Raw genomic sequence first — 23,635 nt, forward strand, 5'->3', positions numbered from 1 at the left:
AAACAAAGGGTGGTCTGCTAATTGACGTCCCTGCACGTTCTGAAACTGTTGCAGAGCATAGCTGGCAGCTTGTGCCCAGGCAGCCCAGGATGGAGAGAAAAGAAATTATTGCAGGTACAAGCTGAGATGCCCAGAAAGAGTGGGGGCAGGGAGAAGCAAGGGTGTCTCAAAGATTTGTGTTGGATTAAGGATTGGACATGGGTTCTAATCCCACTCCTGGCAACAACTTCTGAGGTGGCCTTGGACAGGTGACTTTAACTCATTTGTTCTCATCAACAGGATGGGACCTCTAACTGTTCATTACCCAGGCCGTAGGGCTTAAATCGGGAGTCAAGAGACACGTGAGGTGGTGATGGTGTATGCCAGGATCGGATCGAAAGAGTTGTTAGAGATGTTGAGTGTTCTGTGAGACATTTGGTTCTCTCACCTGACCTTTTATGTGAGCCACAGAAACTATAATTGAATCCCAGGAAAGATTAAATATTAAAGGATCATAAAACTTAAGATCTGGAAAAGCTCTCCTGAGTCATTTCCAGTACTGGCCAAATCATTGTTGGTCCCTCTGGTGTGTTGGGGGCTCTTTAGTGAGTGAGACTATTTTCTGTAGAACAAACATCTGGCCCAGTTGTGCTGGTGGGGGTCAAGTCTCACTAGCCATATTATGACAATGTAACACGATGAATACAAGCAGTAACATGCCCTCCAGTGTACTTTTAGTGCACAACTGCACGGCAGGCACCTCTTTCTGATCTCATGACCTAGAGCTAATCAGAATTTCCAAAGCACTCAGTATCTTGATACTGTGCAGGGAGTTGGAAAAAACGCAGCAGGAATTGATCTGATGTGTTGGACTGCAGCTGAGGTAGGCCAAGTATAATTACTTGCATATTTCCTCCTTCCTGCATGCTAATTTATAACTACAGAAAACCTCTTCTGCAGTTTGGAATAACTCAGGATCTGTGCAGATTAACTCCTAATCCTTGGAATTGGAGGTATTCATAGAATAATGTTCATGAGCTTTTTTGCAGCCATGTTAGCACACACAGCACTATCTGAGGTGGGATCACTGGTTGCAGTTAGTTCCAGCACTGTAGAAGAGGATGTATAATCCTGGAAGAGGATTTTTTCAACTCAGCTCAACCAGTGGTACATTATTAAGGACAACAGTGAAGCCTCAAGCAGATGATGAATTGGATAGTGCTGGACACTGCTGCAGAGTGGTACCAGCTGGAGGGGGCTCATGATTAAATTGTCCATCCCATACAGCTCCTGTGAGATTATTCTGAACAGTATTCTGTAATCCTTTTGCCCCGTCTAGTTTTTGTGAGCATCTTGAGACCCTTTCAGATAGTCCATCTACACTTATCTTTCTTTCATTTCATAACACTCTTTAGCCTCTCTTAAATTAGTACTGTCCCTCCTTGGTTCTTATGCTTGCCATACAGTTGCAAGAGTGTGTTTTCCTTTACCCAAGTAATGCCCAAATATGTTTTCTCTAATCTTCTTTTCCAAATTAGTTCCTCCAACTCTTGATTTTTTTTTTGGTTGTATTGCTGTTTCCTGAATTCCTTTCATTTCTTGCACTTCTCAAACATCAGACAATGGACCTTCTGCTTGCTACCAACAGCTTAGATTGTGTTCGTGTCATCTTTATCCCTTGTATCCTCTTGGCAAAAAATTCATGTTTTATGTGTATAAATAAATAAAGAAGAGACTCACCAAAATGTCACACCCTTGAATGTGCTATGCACAGTGTCTGAATAGATTTATAGTTACAGTCTAAATAGCACTACCTCTGGTGTGGGCATCGTGAGATGCTCTTGCTGGTCTTTTGAAAGCACAGCAATCCTGTGCAGAACCCATTTTGAGAATCCCTGCCCTCCAGTCTGCCATATTTCCCTGTGGGTCTTCGCCATAACATGGTGCGTGCGTCCTTTGTGTCTGATGAAAGTGTTACCTGATCCCACCTGTCTGCTTTTACATTGTGTCCTTCACTGTGGTGTCTGAGCTTGCCAGGTTGAGTAGATCTTTAGATCAAAGTTTTCTATATATGTTCTTTTAATCTCTCTTACTTCTCCCAGACGTCTGTTGATTGCTAGACTGTGCCTAAAGTCATTCTTCTGAGTGAGTCCATGTACGATGGGTGCTTTAAATTAGCACAAAGCACTCTCCAGGATTAAAACATGCGCACAGGTCCTAGTGTCTTTTTATCCCAGCCTAGACGAGACCTCTGTTTCACTTGGGATTAATGTTTGCAAACTGCTGTGGGATTTTTTGCTGAGAGGCACCATAGTCCACATTTAGCATGGTTCCTTGTGTAGCACAGGGGTAGAAATCTTGACTAAGAATATGTCTTTGCAGCGGTAACCCAGCTGATTGACAGTCAGACTAGCTTATGCCAGATGTGAGCAGCCATACTGCAAAGCTACTCATGAGTTACTATGTCCTTGGTGGTGCTGTACTCCCTTGTGTGTGTTGCTAGGATGTGGGGGAGCATATTCCATGGTTCATTGAAATAAACTAGGCTGCTCAGGGTCTTTTGCAGTGAATTGTGGGAAACCACTCCTTTGCCCAAGTGGACAGACAAATAAGAAGAGGTGGTGCAATCACCTACCCTGGAAATCTTTAAGAGGGGACAGGACGGTCACCTCATTAGAGTCACCTGACTCCCAGTCATCTTTCCTACCTAATGCAGGGGGGCTGGACCCTATAAACTTGCAAGGTCCCGTCCAGCCCCTTACAATCTATGAATAAGCCTATGGTTTCAGGTGAGCTAGGTAGCTTTGTGTCTAAAAATCCCACTAACCTTAAGAGATGGGTTTTGTGTGGATGGGAAGATGTTTAGGAGCAGCATGTTAGCACTGGAGTGGATCTCCTGGGTCACTAAGTCTAGTCCTTGGCTTTCTGAGGCTGTTATGTCCTTCGATTCCATGCATAAATGGCTAAAATGCAGCTTCATGCAGAATTTACTGTGCAGTGAAGATGCATCTGAGAGAAAACAGAGCCCTTGTTCTTGACTATTTATGCTGTCTGGTAAGATGACAAGACCCTTCCTAAGAGCTGTGGTGTTTCTCCTTTGGTCACTACCATGCCTGCCTGTTCTCCTCATGGGGTTAGTGGTCTGGGGAATGGAACCGCATCAGCACTTAGTGCAGTCAGGAGGAGCAGCACTGGTCCTTTTCCAGCACCCAGATGTGCACGCACATCGCCAGCCCCGTAGTGCCTTCTATCAGTGAGTGAGGGCTTCTGTGCACCCCACTGTTCCCAGCAACTGTTCGACCAGGAGAGGTGTCATGGTGGCATCTCTGCTGGCTGATGTGCCGCTGCAGGGGAGGGGGCGGAGGATTTGTGCTGTGGCACATCTCGGTCTTGTTTCGCCCACCACCCGATGGAGTCATCTGATGGAGCTCATGTAACAATGAGCAAAATGTCAGGAAAAATGAAGTCTCAAGGTGACGTGATTCACCTGAAGAGAGGGGGGTTTTAAAGCAGTGAATCATTCTTCTCAGGAAAAACGACACCCTAATGAAGTGTTGCAGCGACTAACTCTTTAATTCCTGAGAGTTGGTGTGTTTTTTCCCTTTGTTCCCAACAGTGTCCATTCCCCAACTGTACCACACACTCTTCAGATACTTCTGGAGCACTAAAAGCCACTCAAAATTTGTGCCTCGGAGAGTACCCAGTCCACGGTGGACCCAACACTACAAATGAGGGGTATAATTGGGCACAGAGGGGAAGGACTAGGCTGGCAACAATGAGGGTGTGCAGTAATGCACACGTGGATCTCAATTTTAAACATTTCCTCCTCTGCCCTGGGGATATTGCAGTACTTGAGTATGTCGTCCTTGCTGATGGAACAATCACTGCGACGCACAATTCCCTCTAAAGTGGCAAAGCAGCTGGAGAAGCAGAGGAAAAATAAGCCTGGCAGCAGCCTCGAGAGAGGTCATCTAGTCCAACCCCCTATTCAAGGCAGGGTTATCTCTCTCCAAACCATCGCAGCCAAATAGATGTTCATCTATTTGGCACTTAAACTTGCAGTGACAGATTCTGCAGCCTCTCAGAGGTATCTGTTGTAGATTTAACCACCCTCAGAGGTAGAAAGTTTTTCCTGGTATCTAATCTAAACCTCCCTTGTGGCCATGTAAGCTCATTATTTGTTGTCCTATATGTAGCGAACACAGAACAATTGATGGCCATCCTTTTTACAATTGTATTTTTTGTCTTTTCTTCTCTAAATTATACAGCCCCAGCTCTTCCTCCTTTCTCGTGTCGTGTGCATGGACAGAAGCTGCAGCAGGGATAAATTTCCCAGTATTAGTTGTGGCTGCCTCCAACAGCCAAGGCAGACAAGGTTCTTTGTGTAAATCCAGTATCTTTTATTAGACCAACTAAAATAATTAGAAAAATTCTTCTTTACAAGCTTTTGGGCACAAACACCCTTCTTCAGGCAGAGGAAGCTCATGCAGTTGTTTTGCCCTTTTCCTAGCACAAAACAACTGCAGACTCTTCCTCTGCCTGAAGAAGGCTGTTTATACCTGAAAGCTTGCAAAGAAGAATTTTTCCAACTATTTTAGTTGGTCTAATAAAAGATATTGGATTTAGCCAAAGAACCTTGTTTGCCTATGTCCTTAGACAAACATGGCTACAACCAGCACCCTTCCAACAGCCCAGGGGGTTAGGTCACAGGGCCCTGGATAAGTCAGGAGGCAGCCTCTACAGGGCAGTTCTCAAGTGTAGGTCAGTAGCTTGGGGTCCCTGCAAAGAGGTCCAAGGGGCATGTGGGCAACTCCTTTTCCTCACTGTAATCTGGAACTGGTCTCTTCCTGGTGAGGGATGGGCGAAGATTTAAGGAGGGAAACAATGGAATCTGTATCCTTGCTCTCTCCAAATGGTACTTCCTGCCTTGGGCATAACTGGGAAGTGTATGCATGCATGTATGACAGCAAGAGAGAGTGTGTTACTTTTCAATTGTAGTGGAAACTAAAAGCCAAATAAGACTAACATTCCCCAGAGACCAGTTTTTATCTGGAGGGGGCCCTTTGGGAATTTGTAGGCCTCTCTGTTTTTTTATTTTCCTTTTTTTCTTTATTTTGTTTTGCCTCTTCTAGTCTCTTCCAAGCCAGGGACCTGTGTGAAAGTGCTGACAATTGAGCCCCCAGGTAACTGCCGGCTCCAGGAGGACCTGGCTCTACTTGCAGACTGCGCCCTGCCAGCTGAACTGCGGGTAGGAAGCATTTATATTTCTTCCTACTCCTGAATGGGCCCTTCTGCCTGTGCTGTCTGTCCACAAGTGTTTAGTTTCATGCTCCCTGTGGGTTCTGTGGTCCCTTTTCTTTGCTGACGTGAAAGGCATGTGCTGAGTTTCCAGACATCAAAGCCTTCTTCCGCACAGAAAGATGATTTACAGAGCACACCCTGGCTGCCTGCGTCCACCCTTCCACTAGGTTTATTTGTGTCCGTCCTTTCCTAGATTTCATCAAGGTCAAAGGTTTCCTCTTTGATACACAGTAGAGGTAGGGTGTTTGGACCTGTGTTTGACGTGTTACTGGGTTTCAAGACAGGAAAATGAGTTGTTTGGGTGGCAGCAGTCCTTTGGGGTTGTAGACATGGACTGAATGCCTCACTGGGGTTACCTATCAACAGGGTTGAGCTAATCATGCATTTGAGAGATGCCTGTCAGTGTTTTAGCAAGCTGTTGTGTTGCTCCTCAAGGCTGTTGTCAGGGTTTGTGCCTTCCCTGTAAGCATCTTCCAGTGGGTGAGCCTGCCAGATACTGGTGGGCCTTAGTTCTTCTTTGTCTTTCTTTTTCAGCGTCTTTATACTTTAATGGTTGTCCCAGGGGTTTTTTTCCTCATTAAGAAGTAAAGTTAATAAAATGCACTTTGTTTTAAGCAGCTTCTATGCCTGTGAGTTGGGAAACAGAACAGTGTAGCAGAAGTAAGCAGTAAGGTTTGCTAACAGAACTGCTAGCTGCAGAGCAAAAGGTAATGTACCTGAAATGAGCAGAGAACGTCTCATTGTCTTGACTTGTATACCTTGGTGGCTGAGGTTTCTTAAACATAGAAACATTTCTTATAGTCATAGAATCATAGATGATGAGGGCTGGAAGGGACCTCAAGAGGTCACATCTAGTCTAGCCTCCTGCTCAAAGCAGGACCAGCCCCAACTAGATCATCCCAGCCAGGGTTTTTTCTAGCTGGGTCTGAAAAACCTCCAAGAATGGAGCTTCCATCACCTCTCTGAGTAACCTGCTCCAGTGTTTTACTACCCTGCTAGTGAGGCAGATTTTCCTAATATCCTGTTAATAATAAGAAGAAGAATAGTTGTTCTAGTATATTTTGTGCTGCCTTCTAGCAATCCATTCAGTGAGCACAGAAGGTTTTAAAAACCATCTTCATCACTGAGGTTCCCTTTACTAAGTCAGAAAACTCTTTTTTTTTATTATACTTTTGATGTGGTTTTCATCATTTTTCATGTAGAGATGTAGTAGGGGGTCTTGCCAAGTACAGTATTCCCAAACTCAAGCATTCAGACTTTGAGATTTGGGCTTAAAATTGCAGAGATTTGGAGAAAACGGATATCTTTGTATTGTTGTTAGTTGCTTTTTGGTCTCTGAGTCTTTAACACGAGGGTTGCATTATCAAGCCTCTGAGTGATAAATACACAATTGAAGAAAAAAAAAAATCAACCCAAGATTCTCCCATGGAAAGTTGGTATTGGGTCTTTAAGGGAAAATAAAAACTGCTTATTACAGGATTCAAAATGAAATAATAGGAATTGTCAATGTTGAGTTTCTCCAACTTTTTTCAGCTGATTATATAGCCCAGAAAGAAAGTGGATCATAATCCAGTCTAAACATGTTCTGTTTGTATTACTGTCCTGACTTGTGGATTTTCATGAAGTTTTGGAATGATGCTGTGTAGTTCCCATCACCATGTTCCCTTGAACTGCCTTGTTTCAACTTGATAAGTTGAAAAAATCCTCCCTTCTCCCAAACTAGTTATAAAGAACCCCAAAAAACAGGACTTTAGTTTAAGTTAATCTGATTGGTACCTACCTCTTGGTTACCCCTTAGACTTTGTCTAAATCTTGGCTGGCTGAGATCCTTCTGTGAAGTAGGCATTTCAGATCCAGGGCAGGAATCTCATCTCGCTTTGGTGTCGGGAAAACAGTATAACGTAAAGCCCTTGAACTAAAACGTCAAAGTCACGAACAGTCAGTCACGAACCTCCAGATTCTCAATAATGCTCCACAGAACATGCCAAATAACAAATACGTGTTTGTGAGAGAAGCCAGTATTTGTAGCCAGTGCTTCAGAACTGATTGCAAAAGCAAAGCATTGAACTGCTAGAGACAGCATACAGCTTTGTATGATGTGAAATTCAGGTGCATGTCTTTTTTCTGTAATACTCTGATGCTGAAGACATTAAATACATAGTTTCTACCTTTTAAGGAAAAAACTCCCTCTTTGAACGCTCACAGGTTTGACTCTGTTTATATAAGACAGCAGAACTAGGACATTTTACTAGAATTGCCAAGAGACATCTTCTGTAGTGCTATGTGGTATTGCTTAGGTTTACTCCATGGTATTAAACTGCAGAATACAGAGATGTGGAACCAATTTTGGGTGGTTATGATGATTTTGGTTTTCTTGGCAAGCTGTTTTAGCCATCCACATATTCATTGATCAATACAGTGAAGGGGCTATTCCATTATGTAAGGGGCTGCTTCTAACTGCCTTTTCCATGCAGTTAAAACCCGGGTGTCTTTTTTCAGTAGTTATTCTTGTTTGTTCATGAAATTTTCCTTTTCTTGTTGCTATTTGCTTTTGGAACCAGGATTTTTGTTATTAGCTAAAACATGTTGGGAAAATCCCAACAAAACATTTCTAAAGGATTTGTCAGTTCATCAGAATCAAAATAGTTTGCAGAGACTTTACTTCAGCAAAGTTCCAGTAGAGCCCACGCAGGTTTCCAGTCTGGTTTCCCAGTTGGCCAACCTCCTTTGTCATTGAGCCGTCCTGTGGAGGGCCGTAGCGTCTGAACCCCAGAGCTCCTGAGGTCTGCGGCTCCATGACAGTTCTCCAGTCTGAGGCTCAGAGTCCCTTTTACGGAGCATTTGAAAAGCTTTGGTTTCTATGTGAATTTAGAGCAAAACCAAATTCTGCAATGTCAGAGTTCTCCTTAAAATGGAGCGTCTCTGCCCAGCAGATGAAGCCTCAACAACATCTTTTACCTCTTGGGCACAGCACTAACTTTTTGAATTCATAGAAACTAGAGGTGGAAAGCTCTAGTCTTTTCCCTTGACTAATGCAAGGTGATTGTTGTTAGGAGGTTTTGCTTTAGTTGGCTTGCTTTGTTCTTTTGCAGGTGCACCAACTTGTACCTTGTGCCGTAGTACCCCGATGACCCAATTTGCAGCTGGTTTTAAAATCCGATGTTTGATTACCAGTTGGCAATCTCATCATGAATTACTAGTTCATAATGAGACCCTGGATTTTATATTATAAACTATTTGCAACTGAATTTGCTTGAGGTCTTTATTCCCATAGAGCAAATTGCTTCTCCCTGCCTGTTGCTCAGAGTGGTATTCTTGTCTGAACTTCAGCAGCAATCTCCTTTGGGGAAGAGATTTGTTCTTTCTGTGTGTGGTGATTTAAGAAACCTGTGTTCAGTTCTTGAATTTTTGGTGCTTGCTTTGCAATTTGTTGCTAAGAAAACTGCTCTCAAGAATGCCTCTTCTTGACTTGCTGGCCAGGCATCTAGGACTCTACTCTCCAGGCTTGGGACCAGGAAAAATGCATAATGTTGCCTGATGGTGGTCAGCAGGTCTGCTAAAGAAGCTCCTTGAGGGGGAAATACCGTTGGATTGAGATCTTTTCAGAGGACTGGCTAAGAGAGTGGACACCCCCTGAGGAGGACAGTGGGGCAGAGGTGATGAGAGAGGTTTAAAAAGGCCTCGGAGATGGACCGGAAGGGGAAGCCTCGCACAGAAAGATTTCAGCAGAAGGGAAGAGACAAGGATGCTTTTGTAGCAGGGCTTGAAGGGCAGGGGGAGGCTTTGTCGTGGCACCAGCCAAAGTCAGAAAAGCCAGACTAGGCTGACAGGACTTCATGGTGCAGATGACAAGCTGCAAACTGTTTGAAAGGACCCTGAGCCCAAAGCATGTGTGAAACTGAGGCAGGGGAATGAGTGTAGAGGTTTCTAGTACATCATCTCTACTCCAAGTCCTGATTTGCCTTTTCCTCTAGACCAATACGGCTACAACCTGGATACCTGAGGTTTCTAATATTGATCTTCAGTTTCTTGAACAAAGAGCAGGGGTGCTGCAGGACTGATGCAGGTCTCTCTGGAGCACCCCAGAGAGACCTGCTACAATTAAAGGCATACTAGTGAGCCCGAGCGGGGCTGCTGCGGGTTCTGGGAAGGTGGCAGTGGAGTGTCAGCCACAGCCGCATTGTGAATGCCACCGAGCTTAGCTCTGCTATAATTAGAAACCAGCTTGTGCCAAGTGGTGCTGTGTACTCGGAGCGAGCCCAGGCTGCCATGTTCAAGCACACTGGGAGCCCGTGCCAGGTCAGCGCCGGGCCACATTGTGGGAGAGCACCAGCTGTGCACACACGATGCTCTGTGACATGCTGCCTTGCTGCTGTCCGGGTCCTTTCCTAGTCTGGTTTTGGGGGATGGGGAGGGACAAACCAAACCATTTCTACTCCAGTCACCTGAACTGGTGGTTGGTAGCAGGGATGGGAGACAGGTAGAAATTTCCTTGCTTGCCATCCCAGCATGTGGGAGGACACCCCTGGGCCAGCTGTGGGTGTGAGTAGCTTAGAGAGATGCACGGCGCAAGGACATATATCTGGATAGAAGCGAATAGAAAGAGCTCTCTCCACATGTCCCCCAGGGCATAATGGGCTTGTTTCATGGCTGCGCATTTCAATTCTCTTGTAGGCAGAGAGTAATTTAGAAGTAACTTGTATTGGGAAGTGTCATCATTTGGGGAAAAAAAAAGAAGAAAAGAAAAAAACAAGTCACCAAACCAAACGTGCCTGGCTTGGCACGTGGGACTGGGAATGTTGTTTGCAGTATTTCAGGCTTAGAAGTAGTTTAAATTTTCTTTTTTTAGACTGCAGATTTGAGGGGCATAAAATGCGCATTGAAACCACTGTACTGCTTTGAGTGCGGCTGCAATCTTCAAGTTGCTTCAGACCTGCAAACTTATTCATTTGGTCTATAAAATGCACTTTTTGCATATGCAGTAATTCAACAACATGCTGCTACTTGACTACCATATATGATGCCCATTTCATGAAATGGCAGCAGTCTTCCCAGAAACCTGCTGCCTCTTTAAAAGTCAGAGAGAGGGTCCTTCCCCGGGTCTCCCAAGCGAAGAAACCGGGGGAGGTAAGTCTCTGTTCAGAAGCCTCTGAGCTGAGAATGGCAGATGCACCGCTCCCAGACAAAGAGCTAGGAAGAATTTTTTGGGTGATCTCTGCTGTCACATGGGTGGTAGAGCCAGGGCACCCAGAGCTTTCCACATCAATCAGTTGCTTAAGCCTGGCTGTTAAATGCATATTTTCATTTGCATTCATTTCTTTTGTTTTTCCAGGTGGGTTTTGGGGAGCTACCATTTGACAGCACTGACAACTTCAACAGCTGCCCTGATGTGTGCTTCCGAGTGGCAGAATACAACTTCCTGTGCCATAAGGCATGTGCTTATATTATAATTTCCTCTGTCTATACCCATCTTTCTGCCCCGTTCAGTCCAAGGTTGTATTTCCAGTAAAGAAACCGCTGGCTTTCTATTGAAGCTAGTCCGTGTCCTGCTGCAGCTGTAAGCTAAAGTTGAAGTTCCTTTCCTAATGAAAACATTCTTACCTTGTGAGGGAGGGAGACAGGACATGGATTTATGAATTGCAGCAAAGTATTAATTGCTGGGAAAGTTTTTTTTTTTTCCTCATCTGCTGTCAGTGAAAAGCCAGTTCCTTGCGTTGGCCGGGCGGCACAGTGCTGAGAGTGAGAGAGTTTTTCTTCTTAAGAGACCCCACACAAGTTAAGGTGATATTAGGAAGACAACCTGGAAGCCTGACTCCCCCTCTTAAGCACTCTCTCTGTTATTATTTTAGACAGATCAAGATTTCTTTCTTTTTTGCTTCTGGGGGCAAACATGAAAGAATAAGATTGAGGGGGGAGGAAAAGAAGGTTCTTGGAGACTTGCTGTAAAACCCTGACACATTGGGAGCAGGTGTGATACTGGTGCTGTACTTCAGAAATTGGTACCAAGTTCTGAAAGGGTCTCCTGGCTGGCGCCTGGCCAGTGCTATTTGGCTCTGTCCGGCAGAAGGGGAGGCTGGCATCAGACCGTGTTTCCTCTCCCGAGCAGGCATTTTTCTGTGGCCGCAGCGATTACTTCAAAGCCCTTCTTGAGGATCACTTCTGCGAGAGTGAGGAGCTGCAGACGCAGCCCAGTATCCCCGTGGTGACGCTTCATGACATCTCGGAAGACATCTTCATACGGGTTCTCTACTACATTTACAGCGATGACACTGAGGTGGGTCTGGCCTTTCAGAGCATTCCTAAACGTGCTTGCGCAAGGGTCGGCCGCTAGCACCTTGTGCTGGCGGGTTATATACCACTTTCCTCACTTGCTTGCTAGTACCCTGCCTTGCCCATATGGTGGGCTAGACAGCAGTTTGGCTTCCTGAGCAACCACTGTGCAGCTAAATGTCATGGGTATCTTTCATCCCAAGCTACACCTGTAGATGAGGTTCCCTGCTATGACTAGCTGCACAGGGCTGGACTTGCAGGGCTCTGTTTCCTCAGCAGATGCTATTGTATGACTTTGCTCTCAAAAGAGGGGCAGGCTCAGTATTTTACCATTAGATGGCAGCGTAAGCACGTGTACAGAAGTGTTAAGGTTGGGGACCTGGCTTGTTCCCTCTTGACATTTGCAGCCAGTTTCAGAATTCATAACAATTCATTAATGTCATTATTGTTTATTGCTGTGGTGCCTAGAAAGAAGCTCTTGCCAGAGTGTGAGGCCCGAGTGTGCCAGGCTTTTTGCACTCAACATGAGATCCATAGCTTGTGGTCTCATTTAAAAGTGCAGCAAAGCTCTGAGCAGCTGCGTGCTTTTATTGCAAGTGTTTTCCCTGTGTCTAGTTACACATGAGAAGCCAGGGTGCGCTTGGGCAGTGCTGAAATGGTTGAAGATGATAGCACACCTGTTGTCCCCCTCCGACAAGGAGCCTTGCAGACTGTGCTTTGGTAGGGAATGCGCCAAGTAAGGGGAAGGGTCACAGCTGCAACCATGTTCCTACTGATTATCTTGGCAGTGGGTAGTCCTAGGGAGGCCCTGAGGGAGGAAGGAAAGTGATTTATCAGGCAGAAGGTCGCTACAAACTATTGTATATACTTGAATATAAAATGACCTCCTCCCATCAGCCTTGTCTTAGATTTGCGTGTGGTGGGGAAGCAGGTGGCGGCTGCTGCAGCTTTGGCTCTGATCCTGAGCCTGGGTTGGGGCCAGTGTCAGACCCATCGCAGCCTCTTGCCCCGCTTCCCATACCCACTTTGCTTGCCCTCTGCAGCTTCTGCTCCTCTTTGCTCCCTTCCCCACCCTACTGTCAGACACAGTTCAGTTTGGATTCCCTCCTGGGCATGGAGCACAAGGAAGATCCATCCCCTGCCCAGCCGGGGAGTGGGGGTGGGGGCAGTGAATTCAAGGCAACTCACCAATAGATTCTATAACTGGAAAATGATAACAAATTTTTACAAATTTTACATAATTATGGGGGAGGGTCATCTTAGATTTGAATAAATATGGTACCTCTTAACACATCTGCCCACAACCTCCTGTCAGCTGTGCTCTGAAGTGACTGGTGGAAAGGTACTGAGCAGCCTGCGGCATGTCGAGTCCTTGGCCCAACCCTACAACCAGACCCAGTGCCACTGCACTGACGCGAGTCTGGTTTTCCACCTGCTGTTGCCCAAGGCAAAATGCTTCTGTAAGAAGCAGAGCGTCTGTTCCATCCAGAGGGGCTTTCGGCATGAGCTGCCCCTCTGCCTCGCTGACCTCATTCTGTCTTCAAGCAGGGCGATGAGCTAAGTGACTTCTTGAAGTCCCTTTCTTCAGTAGTTCAGTTCGCTCAAAGAGTTTACTCTGATTTAAAATCGTGTTTTGTATCTTCCAGCAGCTTTCTGTGCTGCAGTATGTGTGTTCCTGTGAATAATCCATCTCTTTGTGAAACATGCCAGGAAAAATCCTCAAGAAAACTTTTAAATATTTAAGTTCTATGTTTTATACAGGGTTATTTTTTTCCCCCCTTCCCCTCCCTGGTACCAGCGTAAACAGAGCCCCTTCCCTGCTTCACCTTGCCTTTCTTTTTTTTCCTTTTTTTAGGGTTTTAAATTTCTTTCTTCTTCCTATCCTGCCCTGGTTATATGAGATGTTGTGAAAAGGAAAGGTGTGTTTGGTGCAGGAGGTTCTGGGTAAAAATTTAAGTGCCCTGGGGTATTTGACAGGAGACACCAGAGACTTTAGAAGGGATGTTGCTATTTTTTCTTGTTCTTTAACAAATGATTATTTGAGCATGACTGTTTTCAGAACCAGTTATTTAAATGCTTGTGATCCACTCACTAGCTTCCCAAAATGTTACTGTGGAAAGTCTTTGCAGTTGCTGTAGGAGTGAAACACAAGCAGGGATTGTAGTAAAATCCCCTGAGGAGAAGGGTAGGTGGCAGATGAGACTAAGTGGAGAAGTCATAAACTCAGGAGAGGTATAAAAATGGCTTTAAAGTACAGGTCAAGCAAGGTGAGCATAGATCTGGGGACCTGTGTGCGTAGCAGCAATTGATGAATAACCCCCAAGGACCTTGTTGAACTGCAGAGCTTTGTTACCACATTTAGCATTTGAATGATTGCAAGCCTTCAGCACAGTTCTGTTGCACAAGAATTTGCATTGCCCTTCCAGTTACACTTGCTCTGAGTAGATGTGTCTGTGGCTGCTTCTTGTTCAGCAACCCCCCATAATCGAGTATGATTTTTTTATCTGTGGGTCTGAAGATGGCTGATGAGACTGATCTGGGATCAACAGACTATGTTGCAACTCGGGGACTTGTTTCTGGGCAGGGTGGGTGCTCTGGCTTCTTGATTAGGTCTGCAAGACTGATTTGGACCGAGTCTGTGGCTAGTACTGGTGTGGACGGCCGTGCACGTAGCTGTAACGGCATAGTCCGTCTTCCTAGCGCTGTCTCACTCTGCAGTGGTCATGTGGGTGCGGGCAGCGCTGCGCCTGGCCCAGCCTGCCTAGCAGCCACTCAGGGTAGCTTGCACACATCAGGGTAGCATAGATACGTGTAGAGTTGCAAGTGCATGGTTCTCTAGTACCAGCCAACAAGATGAGACTCTCCATTAGCTCCCAGGGTCATAATGTGACTGGGTCTTTTCTGAAGCCTGTGCTTGTTGTTATTTGTAAATCCTTTTACAAACCCCAGTGACTGGCTGTCATCTGTGCAATCTCTTTCACATTAGCGGTAGCAAATTTGCCCAGGAAAGAATCCCAGTGCCAGGTTAATGATGCAGATGGCTGGTTGAAATAAGATTTGCTTAGCTAGAGAAAAAAGCCTGAGTAAAGCTGAGCACTGTGATGTCTTTCTTGCCTGTCTCCTGATTCACTTTCCTTGGATGACTTGCAGAACGAAAACCAAAGACACAGGAAACTTCAGGCTGTGTGTGTAGCTAAAGAACTCCTGTGCATGAAGGTCAAATGTCGGGGATTTAACTTGATCTTCCATGCTGAGGTTGCTCTCATTAAAGTGGTCACAGACTCCTATCCACATTTGTGGACACTAGGGGATGGTAGCTGTTGAGCTCTTGTTGGGGTGTGTTGCCTCTTGTCCCAACAACACCTGTCACTAGAATGTGTCCGCACACCCCAGCCATGCATTGTATGCAGCGAGGGTACAAATTGGCAGTTTGCTAAACTTCATGTGGTTCAGTGTCCGCTTGTATTGGGCTGAATTTAGCCTTGTGTTCCTGTAATGGAGCCTGGGGCTTGTGTTACTTTGAGAGAGAGACTGTAACAGAAAGAGCCCCAGGAAGCTGAGCAGGAGTTTGCTGCAGGAGGGAAGGTGGCAAGGAAGCAACTGCAGCTTAGGCGCAGTAAGCTGCCCATGAAGATGAGGGAGCACACCTGCAGCTAGTCGGGAGAAGACCCGACCAGAAAAAGAGGAGCCTAGGGGATATAAGCTTGAGTCCCTGAGGCAGAGGGGCAGTTTAGCCCTGATCTCTGCAGAGTTGCTCATGCCAGTTCAGGCTGGTGGGGAGCAGGAGCTGCAGGCCATGGTGGGTAGTGCCAGGCTGGGAAAGTGGCCTGGCATTGGTATGATGATGACTCAGAGGGGGAACTTTGAGTTTAAAGTGGTCACTTGAAGTTTTGTTCTGATTTGTACCAGAGGACGAGATGTGGCTGTAGGGGTGGAAGGGAGGCCATAGAGGTGCCTGAGGGGCACATTAGGTCAAGCCCTGCCAGGGGCAGGGGTGCAAGGCACAGGCAGGCTGAGGCCGAGAGAGCCAGGACCTGAGCCCAGAGGGGAGCAAGGGGTGACAAGCGGCTGAGACTGGAAGGTCCAGGCCAGAGCCAGTGGGCCTAGGTTAGCAGTCAACAGGTAGAGTAACCTGTGGGCTAAGGCTAAGAAAGCCGAAGCCTACACAGAAAGGCAGGCGGTGACCGAGTGACATCTGCGAGGCATGGGTGTGGGGGCAGCAGGAGACCACAATTGAGCTTTAAGGCTTAAATAAGGGCCATTTGGGGTATAGGTGGTGACATGTGGCTCATGGTGCCAGCTGGGCACCAGTAGACGTGCTGGTGGGGATTGGGAGGGATTTACTTAGAGGACCGGGAGGGCAGGTAGGATGAGGGTGACCCTAGCGGGGTACCACAACCCCAGTGCCTGTGTTTCACATTTCCATACTCCCTCCTCCTCCTTCATATGTCCAAAGTTTATTTTTAGCTGGTTTTGGCTCTGAAAGTAACTGATTTGAGGTAGTACTCACTTATTGTTTGGTGCAGAACCAGAAACAGTCTTTGTTCCACAGCGTTCATGTTTGTAGTTTATCACTCTGCATTGAAAAGAAAAGAAGTCTCTCTCTCTCTCTCTCTCTCTCTCTCTCTCTCTCTCTCTCTCTCTCTCTTTAGGGCCTGTACAGAAAAAAAAGGGGATTTAGAGGGGCAAAACGGAAGCTGCTCTCTTTGTATACTGGTTTGCTCTTTGCAGTGCATACAAGGCTCTAAAAAGGGTGAGAACAAAGTTGCACCCATTTGGAACTGCAGAGAGTGAACTTGGCTCGTGGGAAGCTAATGCATTCGATTGCTGTTCTTCACACATGGTTTGCCATTGCCGGCTGAGAACTCCCTATCCCCAGATGAACTGCAGCACAGCTTCATACTTGTTAGTCTCCTTTTTCAGGGACTAACTTGAGGAGGATGTGTCTGTGAAGCTGTGGGGCTCCCCAGATAGAGGCCATGCCAGCCCCTCTTTCTAGCTCACCCCTTGTTCCTCCTTAGCAGGCTGAGCGCTGTGCCGTGCTGGCTGACTTAGCGGAGAGCCTGTTAAACAGGAAACCCTCAAAATGACTTGCAGTAAGTGCCCAGCAGTACTAACACAGAGACATTGTTCTGGTGACAGGGGGCGGCTGTCTGTCAGTACGGTACTATTTTTGCCTCTGTATGTTGGTTTTTTGCTCCTTCAGTCAAAGCCTCCTGCTTTTACCCACCTTGATTCAGGGAGACCTTCCTTGATTTGATGGTGGCTGCATTGGACTCCTTTCAGTGTTGCTCTTAGCTTGGCACAGAGCGACAAGCCTTTTCACCACGCTCCCTTTGCATCTCTGCCGACTCCTGTCAGGCCATGGAGAGAGGAATAAAAGCCCGAGTCCAGGAGGTGAGGTCTTCTCTCGTGCATGGCAGCATGGAGAGTTCTTCTCAGGGCTGTGAAGCTTGCCTTGGGGGTTGTCCTCTCCCCTTGCAGGAGACTACACTTAAAACTGGATAGAAGAGGGAAGTGTAACTGCCAGATGTGCATGGTCTAGGCACAGCTCGGTTTTCAATGACTTTCTCCCTCACGTTGCCAGCTCTCTCCAGAGAATGCCTATGAGGTGCTGTGTGTAGCAGACATGTACCTGTTGCCGGGGCTCAAACGTCTGTGTGGGAGAACCTTGGCTCAGACCCTTGACGAGGATAATGTTGTAAACATCTGGAGGATTGCAAAGCTGTTCCAGCTGACCCGGCTGGAGGACCAGTGCACGGAGTACATGGCAAAGATCATTGAGAAGGTACCTGAAATCTCTCCCTTATGTTTTGGGTCTGGTCATTCAGTGTGCAAACACATTTAAAGCTTCACATTTAAAGGGCTACTTCTGAAGCCCTTGGGCCATGAGTTAATTGAATTTGGCAGTATCACCATGGTCCTTAGCCAATTATCCATCACATACGGCTTGATATAACCCCTAGAAAGGAGGACAGCTGAGGAATAGCACAGGGCATTGCAGGCAGTGCTGAAGATATGTATTGTCAGTGTACCTCAGCTAACTTCAGACTACCTGCCTTAGTTGCCTGCCTTTGGTGCTCAGTGCAAGTCTCAGAACCTGCCTGAGAAACACAGGAAGTATTTGGATGGGGAGCCCTAACTGAGACCTATGCTGCTGCAACTTGCAGCATGTACAGACATTTGCTCTCCTGGGAGAAAAGTCTTGGGAGTGATTTAACTCTGGTTGTTCCTGGGTTATTTGTCTCTTGGAGCAGCCATTTTTTACTTGCCTGAACATCTGTATGCTCATGGTTTCTTCTTGGAGAACAGCAATTCTCCCAGGAGAAACTGAATGTCTGTACAAAGGTGTGGCTGCTACCAGTACTCAAGCTAGGAACCCTGAATCTACTACAGGTATGTCTGCTGCGCACTGGAGTCGCTGTGACTGCAGATCAGACGTGTCCTGAAGTGCAGCGGGGAGCTGTGTGCTCAGAACAGCGTTGTCTTATGCTCCATTTGGCTCTTTCCTAATTCTGGATGCAGCAGTGAATTAATAATGCACCCCGAGAGCCAGCAGAGGACTATAGTGGCAGTAACTGAGCAGCTCTGTGCCCTGGGCAGCAGTGGAGCGGCTACTGTTTTGTGCCCCTCCCTCCTTAATTTGGCACACACCCTTAGTCATGCTACTATATGAAGTTGTTCTGTTGTTCTGTGTTGTGTGTTTGTGTCTGTTGCCTGTTTCTTCTGATTGCAATGATCCAGGAGTCTGCCTTCTGCAGAGAGTCTCCATGTGGCAAGGACAGACTCGATTCCACCTAGGTATTTGTGCCTAGGCAGGTCACTGGTTTTATAAGTGTTTCTAATTAACACTCCCACATGAACTGTAACATTTTTTACCTGCAGCTGAGAGGCTGTGAGAAAGGTGTGAAATTTGTTTTAGCCTGTGGAAGCAACAAGGAAAATAACTTCCAAATGGTTCTTCCTTGCTCAAAAGTACCATTTTGGTACAAAGGAGAGAAAAACGCCTTGGTGAAGTTTTGGGATTGGCTTTAGGGAGAAGGGGCTGTTTGACCCCAGTAGGAAGGAGTGCTGGAATCGGTGATTAAACAGGATTCCTGCTGTGGGGGTTTGTCTGTGAAAAGAATTTTACAGCATTTTCCCATCGTTTGTTCCTAGCACCAGTGTTACCTCTAGGTGAGGGCAACAAGAGGGTATCAGCATTATAAGTACAGAGTCGTCTAGCAGCGCTCAGAGCTGGTCGAGGTGACCCAGGGTTTATAAAGCCAGCACTTTACAACTGTGGCACTTTCTACTGGGGAGCTGAATTGGTGCTGGCAGCAATGAGAAACTCTTGGTAAAACAGTGCAGCGTGGGCCAGGCATAAGGTGCTGTTTCAGAGCAGAGAGTTCTTGTGTCTCTGCCATAGACAGAAGCTCTTCTCTTGCTCTTGTCTTTCTTAGCAAAATTTTTTTGGCTGGTGTTCTCTCTTGGTGGTGAGGGAAATGCTCAGAAATAGTGTAAATGGTGAGGGACTCTTCTTCAGTGGATGTTACAGAAGGCACCATATGGGGTGCAGCTGTTCTGAAAAGTCTGGTTAGGCTCTTTTTAGACAGGTCGGAGTCATTTCAGCGATGGCTGGAAATCTCGGGCTTGGCAGTCCTGGAGACTGAAGCTTTAGCGCAGCGTAGCTTTGGCTGCAGAACAAGCTTTCTCCAGGCTGTCCCTTGTTGGTGTTCCTGCTCTTACCCTTTGACACAAGGGAACAGGACTTGGTTCCCTTGAGTAAAGTCCTTTGCAAAAACAGCTGGCTGTCTTGATGAGAGCATAAGGGCACTTCCCCATCTTCCTCCTAGTACTTCCTAATGGCCATCTTGTTTTCCATCCTTCCAGCTAGTGGAGTTGGAGGAGTTTGTGGCTGCAGTGAAGGAGAATGCCGAGGCGGTGGAGGAACGGCAGGAGACGGATTCCATCCCTCTTGTTGATGACATCCGCTTCCACATCACCAGCAACGTGCAGACTTACAGTGCCATCGAGGAGGCCAACCAGAAACTGGAGGCACTGGAGGACCTCCTGGCCAGTATAGGGCTCGAGTGCTGAAGTCTGAAATCTGGCCTGTCATGTGCAGTGAGCAGCTCACACGGCCCCATGCTGGTGGACTCTGAGTGCAAGAACATGTGTGTCTTTGTCAAATGTTTGTCTTTATTTCTCTCCTCCTTCCCACCCACTGCCAGGCATGGTTCCCTTTTAACTTATTCATGTCTGGACATTTGCATGTTTGTTTTCCAGGATAGGATCCCAAAGTGCCAGCTCCACAGTTACTGCTTGTACCATCCTGCACTGATTTGTGGCTGCAAACCCTAGGGGTAACAGGGTTGTACTGTAGGGGGTTCAAACCAGAGCATTTTTCCCCATTACCACCTGCAAGGGAACAGAACTGGATTAAACTCGGTGTGAAGGAAATTCTTAGAAATAACCAGCTTGTCTTTCCCTTTCACTGTCCTGGGGTGATAGCAGAAAAAATGGCATTTCCTACCAAGGCCACAGGAATGTTCTCACAGGAGGCACAAACTGTCTGCACACACTGCTCCTATTTTTGTGCACAAACAACTAAGTTAGTGTACAGTGCTGCTTGTTTTGGGGGTTTTTTTCCTTGCCTCCAAACGCTGGCACTTAGATTTGCATGCTCAGGGTTGTGCATGGGAATTCAGGTTTTCAGTCCATGTTCTAGCACATTGACACTATTCTTGGTCAAGGCAAATGGACTCCTGTTTTTTCTTTTCCTAGTATTGTGTATAATGTGCAGCTTTGGAAGCCAAAAGTTTTAGCTTCTGAAAAGGAATTGAGAGAAGTGCAAAATAGACCCGCAGCAGAAAGAGCCGGTCTCCTAAGGAGCCAGCAGCTTTTCATTTGCACTGAAATAGAGGTTCTGCCTTTTGTGCCTCTCTCTTGGGGAATAAATGCCTTTCCTCTCAGAGCTGGCACTTCTGTTGGCCTGTTGTGTCGGGGTGAAGGTGAGACTTGTCAGGCAGGGGGTGGGCTGGTAATTTAGAAAAGGAAAAGGGAGACTTTCAGAATGCCTCAATCCATCTCTTCTGCTGTCTCACCTTTTGACTTTGCTTAGGTTATAAAAACCTTGAGGCTCATTGTTCTTCAGGAACCTCTCTGTCTTGAATGTGTTTATGGAGGCTTCTTCCCCTGGGAGATAATGTTATCTTTCAAGAGTCTGGTCTCCCCATGCCTTCCAGTGAGGGATGAGGCTGATCTCTCTCCTCACCAGGCGCAGGTAACGTTCTTGTATAAGATGCACCAAATCACTGGGGCTTGTTCTTGGAGCTGTTCTGGTGATGAAAACTTAGAATTGCCAAGGATTTTGCAGAGCGCTTTGTCACCAAGGCTCTTTGGGATTATGTGCTACAAAAGTCTCGATTGTTCAGAAGAAGGAAAGGATGCTTTTTTGCAGTATCTTAAGCGTAGGAGGGAATAAACTGGGCTGCGTGAACTGCTCGAGAAGCCTTGTACTAACAGTGCTGCCATCACTGATGGATGTGGCTGTTCTATAATAATTACACGAGTCATTGTGTTTTTAACGTTTGGAGGTGATATTGCTTGCTTAGATGATTGAATCTGGGCTCCCGTCTGCTCCTCTGGCTGTTTCTAGGAGCATTCTTCCAACATAAGTTCAGGAAGGGGTTTAAGTTCCCTTGCATAGGATGGGTTGTGCTGTCTTGTGACTTATGCCTTACACTTTTGAATCTGTAGGCCTGACTTCTGAAACCACTTAAGTAGCTGGTGAAAGTGCATGGGGCCATCTGGGTGTAGCTGTGATTATAAAGTTGCCACAGAATTTGACTACCAGCCTGCTCCAGAGCAGCTCAGTGTTGGTGAAAGAGCAGGTGCTGCCTGCCAGGTTTGAAATGCATCGGCAGAGCTGTGGATGAAAACCCAGGAATAGCTGCACAGGTCAGGAGCGACGGGCATGTGACAGAACTACGAGTTCTCAGCTATGAATTTGCTTTTCCCAATCCCCAGATAGTTAGTTATTCATTCTCCTGCAACACAATTAACTCTGGGGGCAGGGAACAGAGGATATCTTTTAAAGGACGTTGAGCTGTTCAAGCAGTTCCTGCTTCCATTTCTGTTTGCAATGCCCATGTCAAAACACAGGGAGTTTTCTGGTTTGCTCTCAGCAAGGGTGAAGCCTGAAGCATGTGGGGTTTGGAAAAGTGATATATATTTGTGCTCTGCTTGGTTCGTTGCTTGGAGCACTTCGACTTTTGTCCTCAGCGTCCAGCTGGTGAGAACAGAATGAGGAGGTTCCACAAGGCTAAATTGACCAGAGCTGGTGAAGGGTGTCTCGGCTGAGACCTGAGTTGGAACAAGTGATACAAATGACACAAAATATATACAGGTTGGTTTTTAGTTCATTGACTCCTCTTGACTTCTGCTGCATAAATTCCCCTTCTTGCAATGCTGCCATCCTTTCTTGCTCACTGATGGTCACAGGCCATTGACTTAGATGAAGCAGCACAAGCATGGCCTTCGCCTTTGACCTCAGAGCATGACGGGTTTGGGAGTTTGGTGGTGAATGAAATCCAGAAATGGAACTGTTGAGAAACGTGCTCCCACTTTCCTTTGTAGGGGTCTTTACTTTTTACAATAAGGACAGTGGTGTGGGACTGGGTTAAAATAGCTGAACTACTCTGAAATATTTTCTACGTGACCACCAGGATGTGTTTATTCCTGTATCTTTAAATGTGGAGCCAACAAGGATATAATTATTGCAGGATGAAAGGTCAGTGGGGCTTTCTTATTGTCCTGGGAATGCAGTTCCTCACGGATTGTCACCATGCCAAAAAGATTCAGAAAATATTGTAGTTTTGCTTGCAATTTTTGGGGCAAAACTTCTGAACCCAACTGGACTGTCCAGTCACTCAGAACATCTTTCAGTTCCTTGCCATTGCAAAACAGGGTTATGAAGAAACACAGATAAGCAACTGCTTAGCATACAACCAATTTTTTACCCAGTCAGACTCGCTCTATTCTTGATGGTTGCAAATAATTTTATTATGAGGTCAATTAGTTATTTTTTTCTTCTATTGTGTGTGTCCTTTTTTGTGTTTGTTCCCTATTGTGTGTTGTCCCTGTCCTTTTTATGTACTCTTAGCCATTGGTTGAATTAAGGAGACTGTAAAGTGTATCAGAGCAGCAATATATATAAAAATTGTAATGTGTAAGCATGTGTGCAGCAATAAAAAAAATATATATTTCACTATGTCTCAGTGGCAGCCTATTCATTAGTGATCATGATGACTTCTGCCTGGCTTGAGCTCTGAAGGGAATTGGCTGTTTTTTTTTAGCTCGCATCTCCCCACCCAAAAACATGGCTCTTAAGCCTTTTTTTGAACCCAAGGTCACTTCTTTAGATGCCGTGAGAGTCGATTAGCCTTGGCTCCTTTATATGCAACTGGGTGGTGGAAGTACTATTTCTGTGGCAAACAGTACTGACCTAACTTGCAAAGGTGCTCAGTACCCACAACCCCATTTGACTTCAGTGAGCGTAAAGGATTCCCAGCCCCTCTGGTTCCAAGTAGCTGTTGATGAGAATATGCAGCATTCCTCGGAAAGGCTGAAACTGGCTGATGGGGACCTTGCTTGGAAAACTTCAGACAATGATCAGAGTTTAGTTTGTGATTTGCACCAACAGAACATTCCTGAGACCCTGGAGTAAAAGCCATGAATCCAGTTATCTTTCAGAAACCGAGCTGTTGGCGTTGGTGCATTTATGGTCAGGATCATTGACTCTAAAAATGGCACCTTCCCACTTAACAGATCTTCCTCACTGTGTGTTGACAGGCTCATCTGGTCTATCTATTGACATGACAGTAAGTTTCTTTCTTCTCTCCATCATGCTCTTGTTAGCTCTGCAAAGTCCAGATAGTTCTGGTAGCTGCGTTCTATTTCTGTTCGTGCCTAGTTACCAGTTCTGCCAGCGAAGAAGCAGTGCTGGTTGCAGAATCTTTGCTGCTGATGAAGTGGATGTCCCAACAGGTCTCCTGGGCACTGGCAGATCAGTTCTTTATGTAAGTGAAGCAGATGTGAAATG

General features: G+C 46.2%; 1 protein-coding gene across 1 annotated transcript in view; it reads left to right on the forward strand.

The window, feature by feature from the left end:
* Positions 1–21,633, forward strand: part of ABTB1 (ankyrin repeat and BTB domain containing 1) — a 36,024-nt gene extending 14,391 nt beyond the window's left edge. Inside the window, exons 8-12 of the mRNA XM_019536836.1 lie at positions 5,112–5,227; positions 10,613–10,711; positions 11,387–11,554; positions 17,138–17,338; positions 19,423–21,633. Coding sequence (XP_019392381.1) covers positions 5,112–5,227; positions 10,613–10,711; positions 11,387–11,554; positions 17,138–17,338; positions 19,423–19,629 — 791 coding nt within the window. The 3' untranslated portion in view covers positions 19,630–21,633. The remainder of the gene's footprint in view (positions 1–5,111; positions 5,228–10,612; positions 10,712–11,386; positions 11,555–17,137; positions 17,339–19,422) is intronic.
* Positions 21,634–23,635: the final 2,002 nt, after the last annotated feature.

Source organism: Crocodylus porosus, unplaced genomic scaffold (assembly GCF_001723895.1).
Source record: "Crocodylus porosus isolate Cpor-Errol unplaced genomic scaffold, CroPor_comp1, whole genome shotgun sequence".
NCBI lineage: Eukaryota > Metazoa > Chordata > Crocodylia > Crocodylidae > Crocodylus > Crocodylus porosus.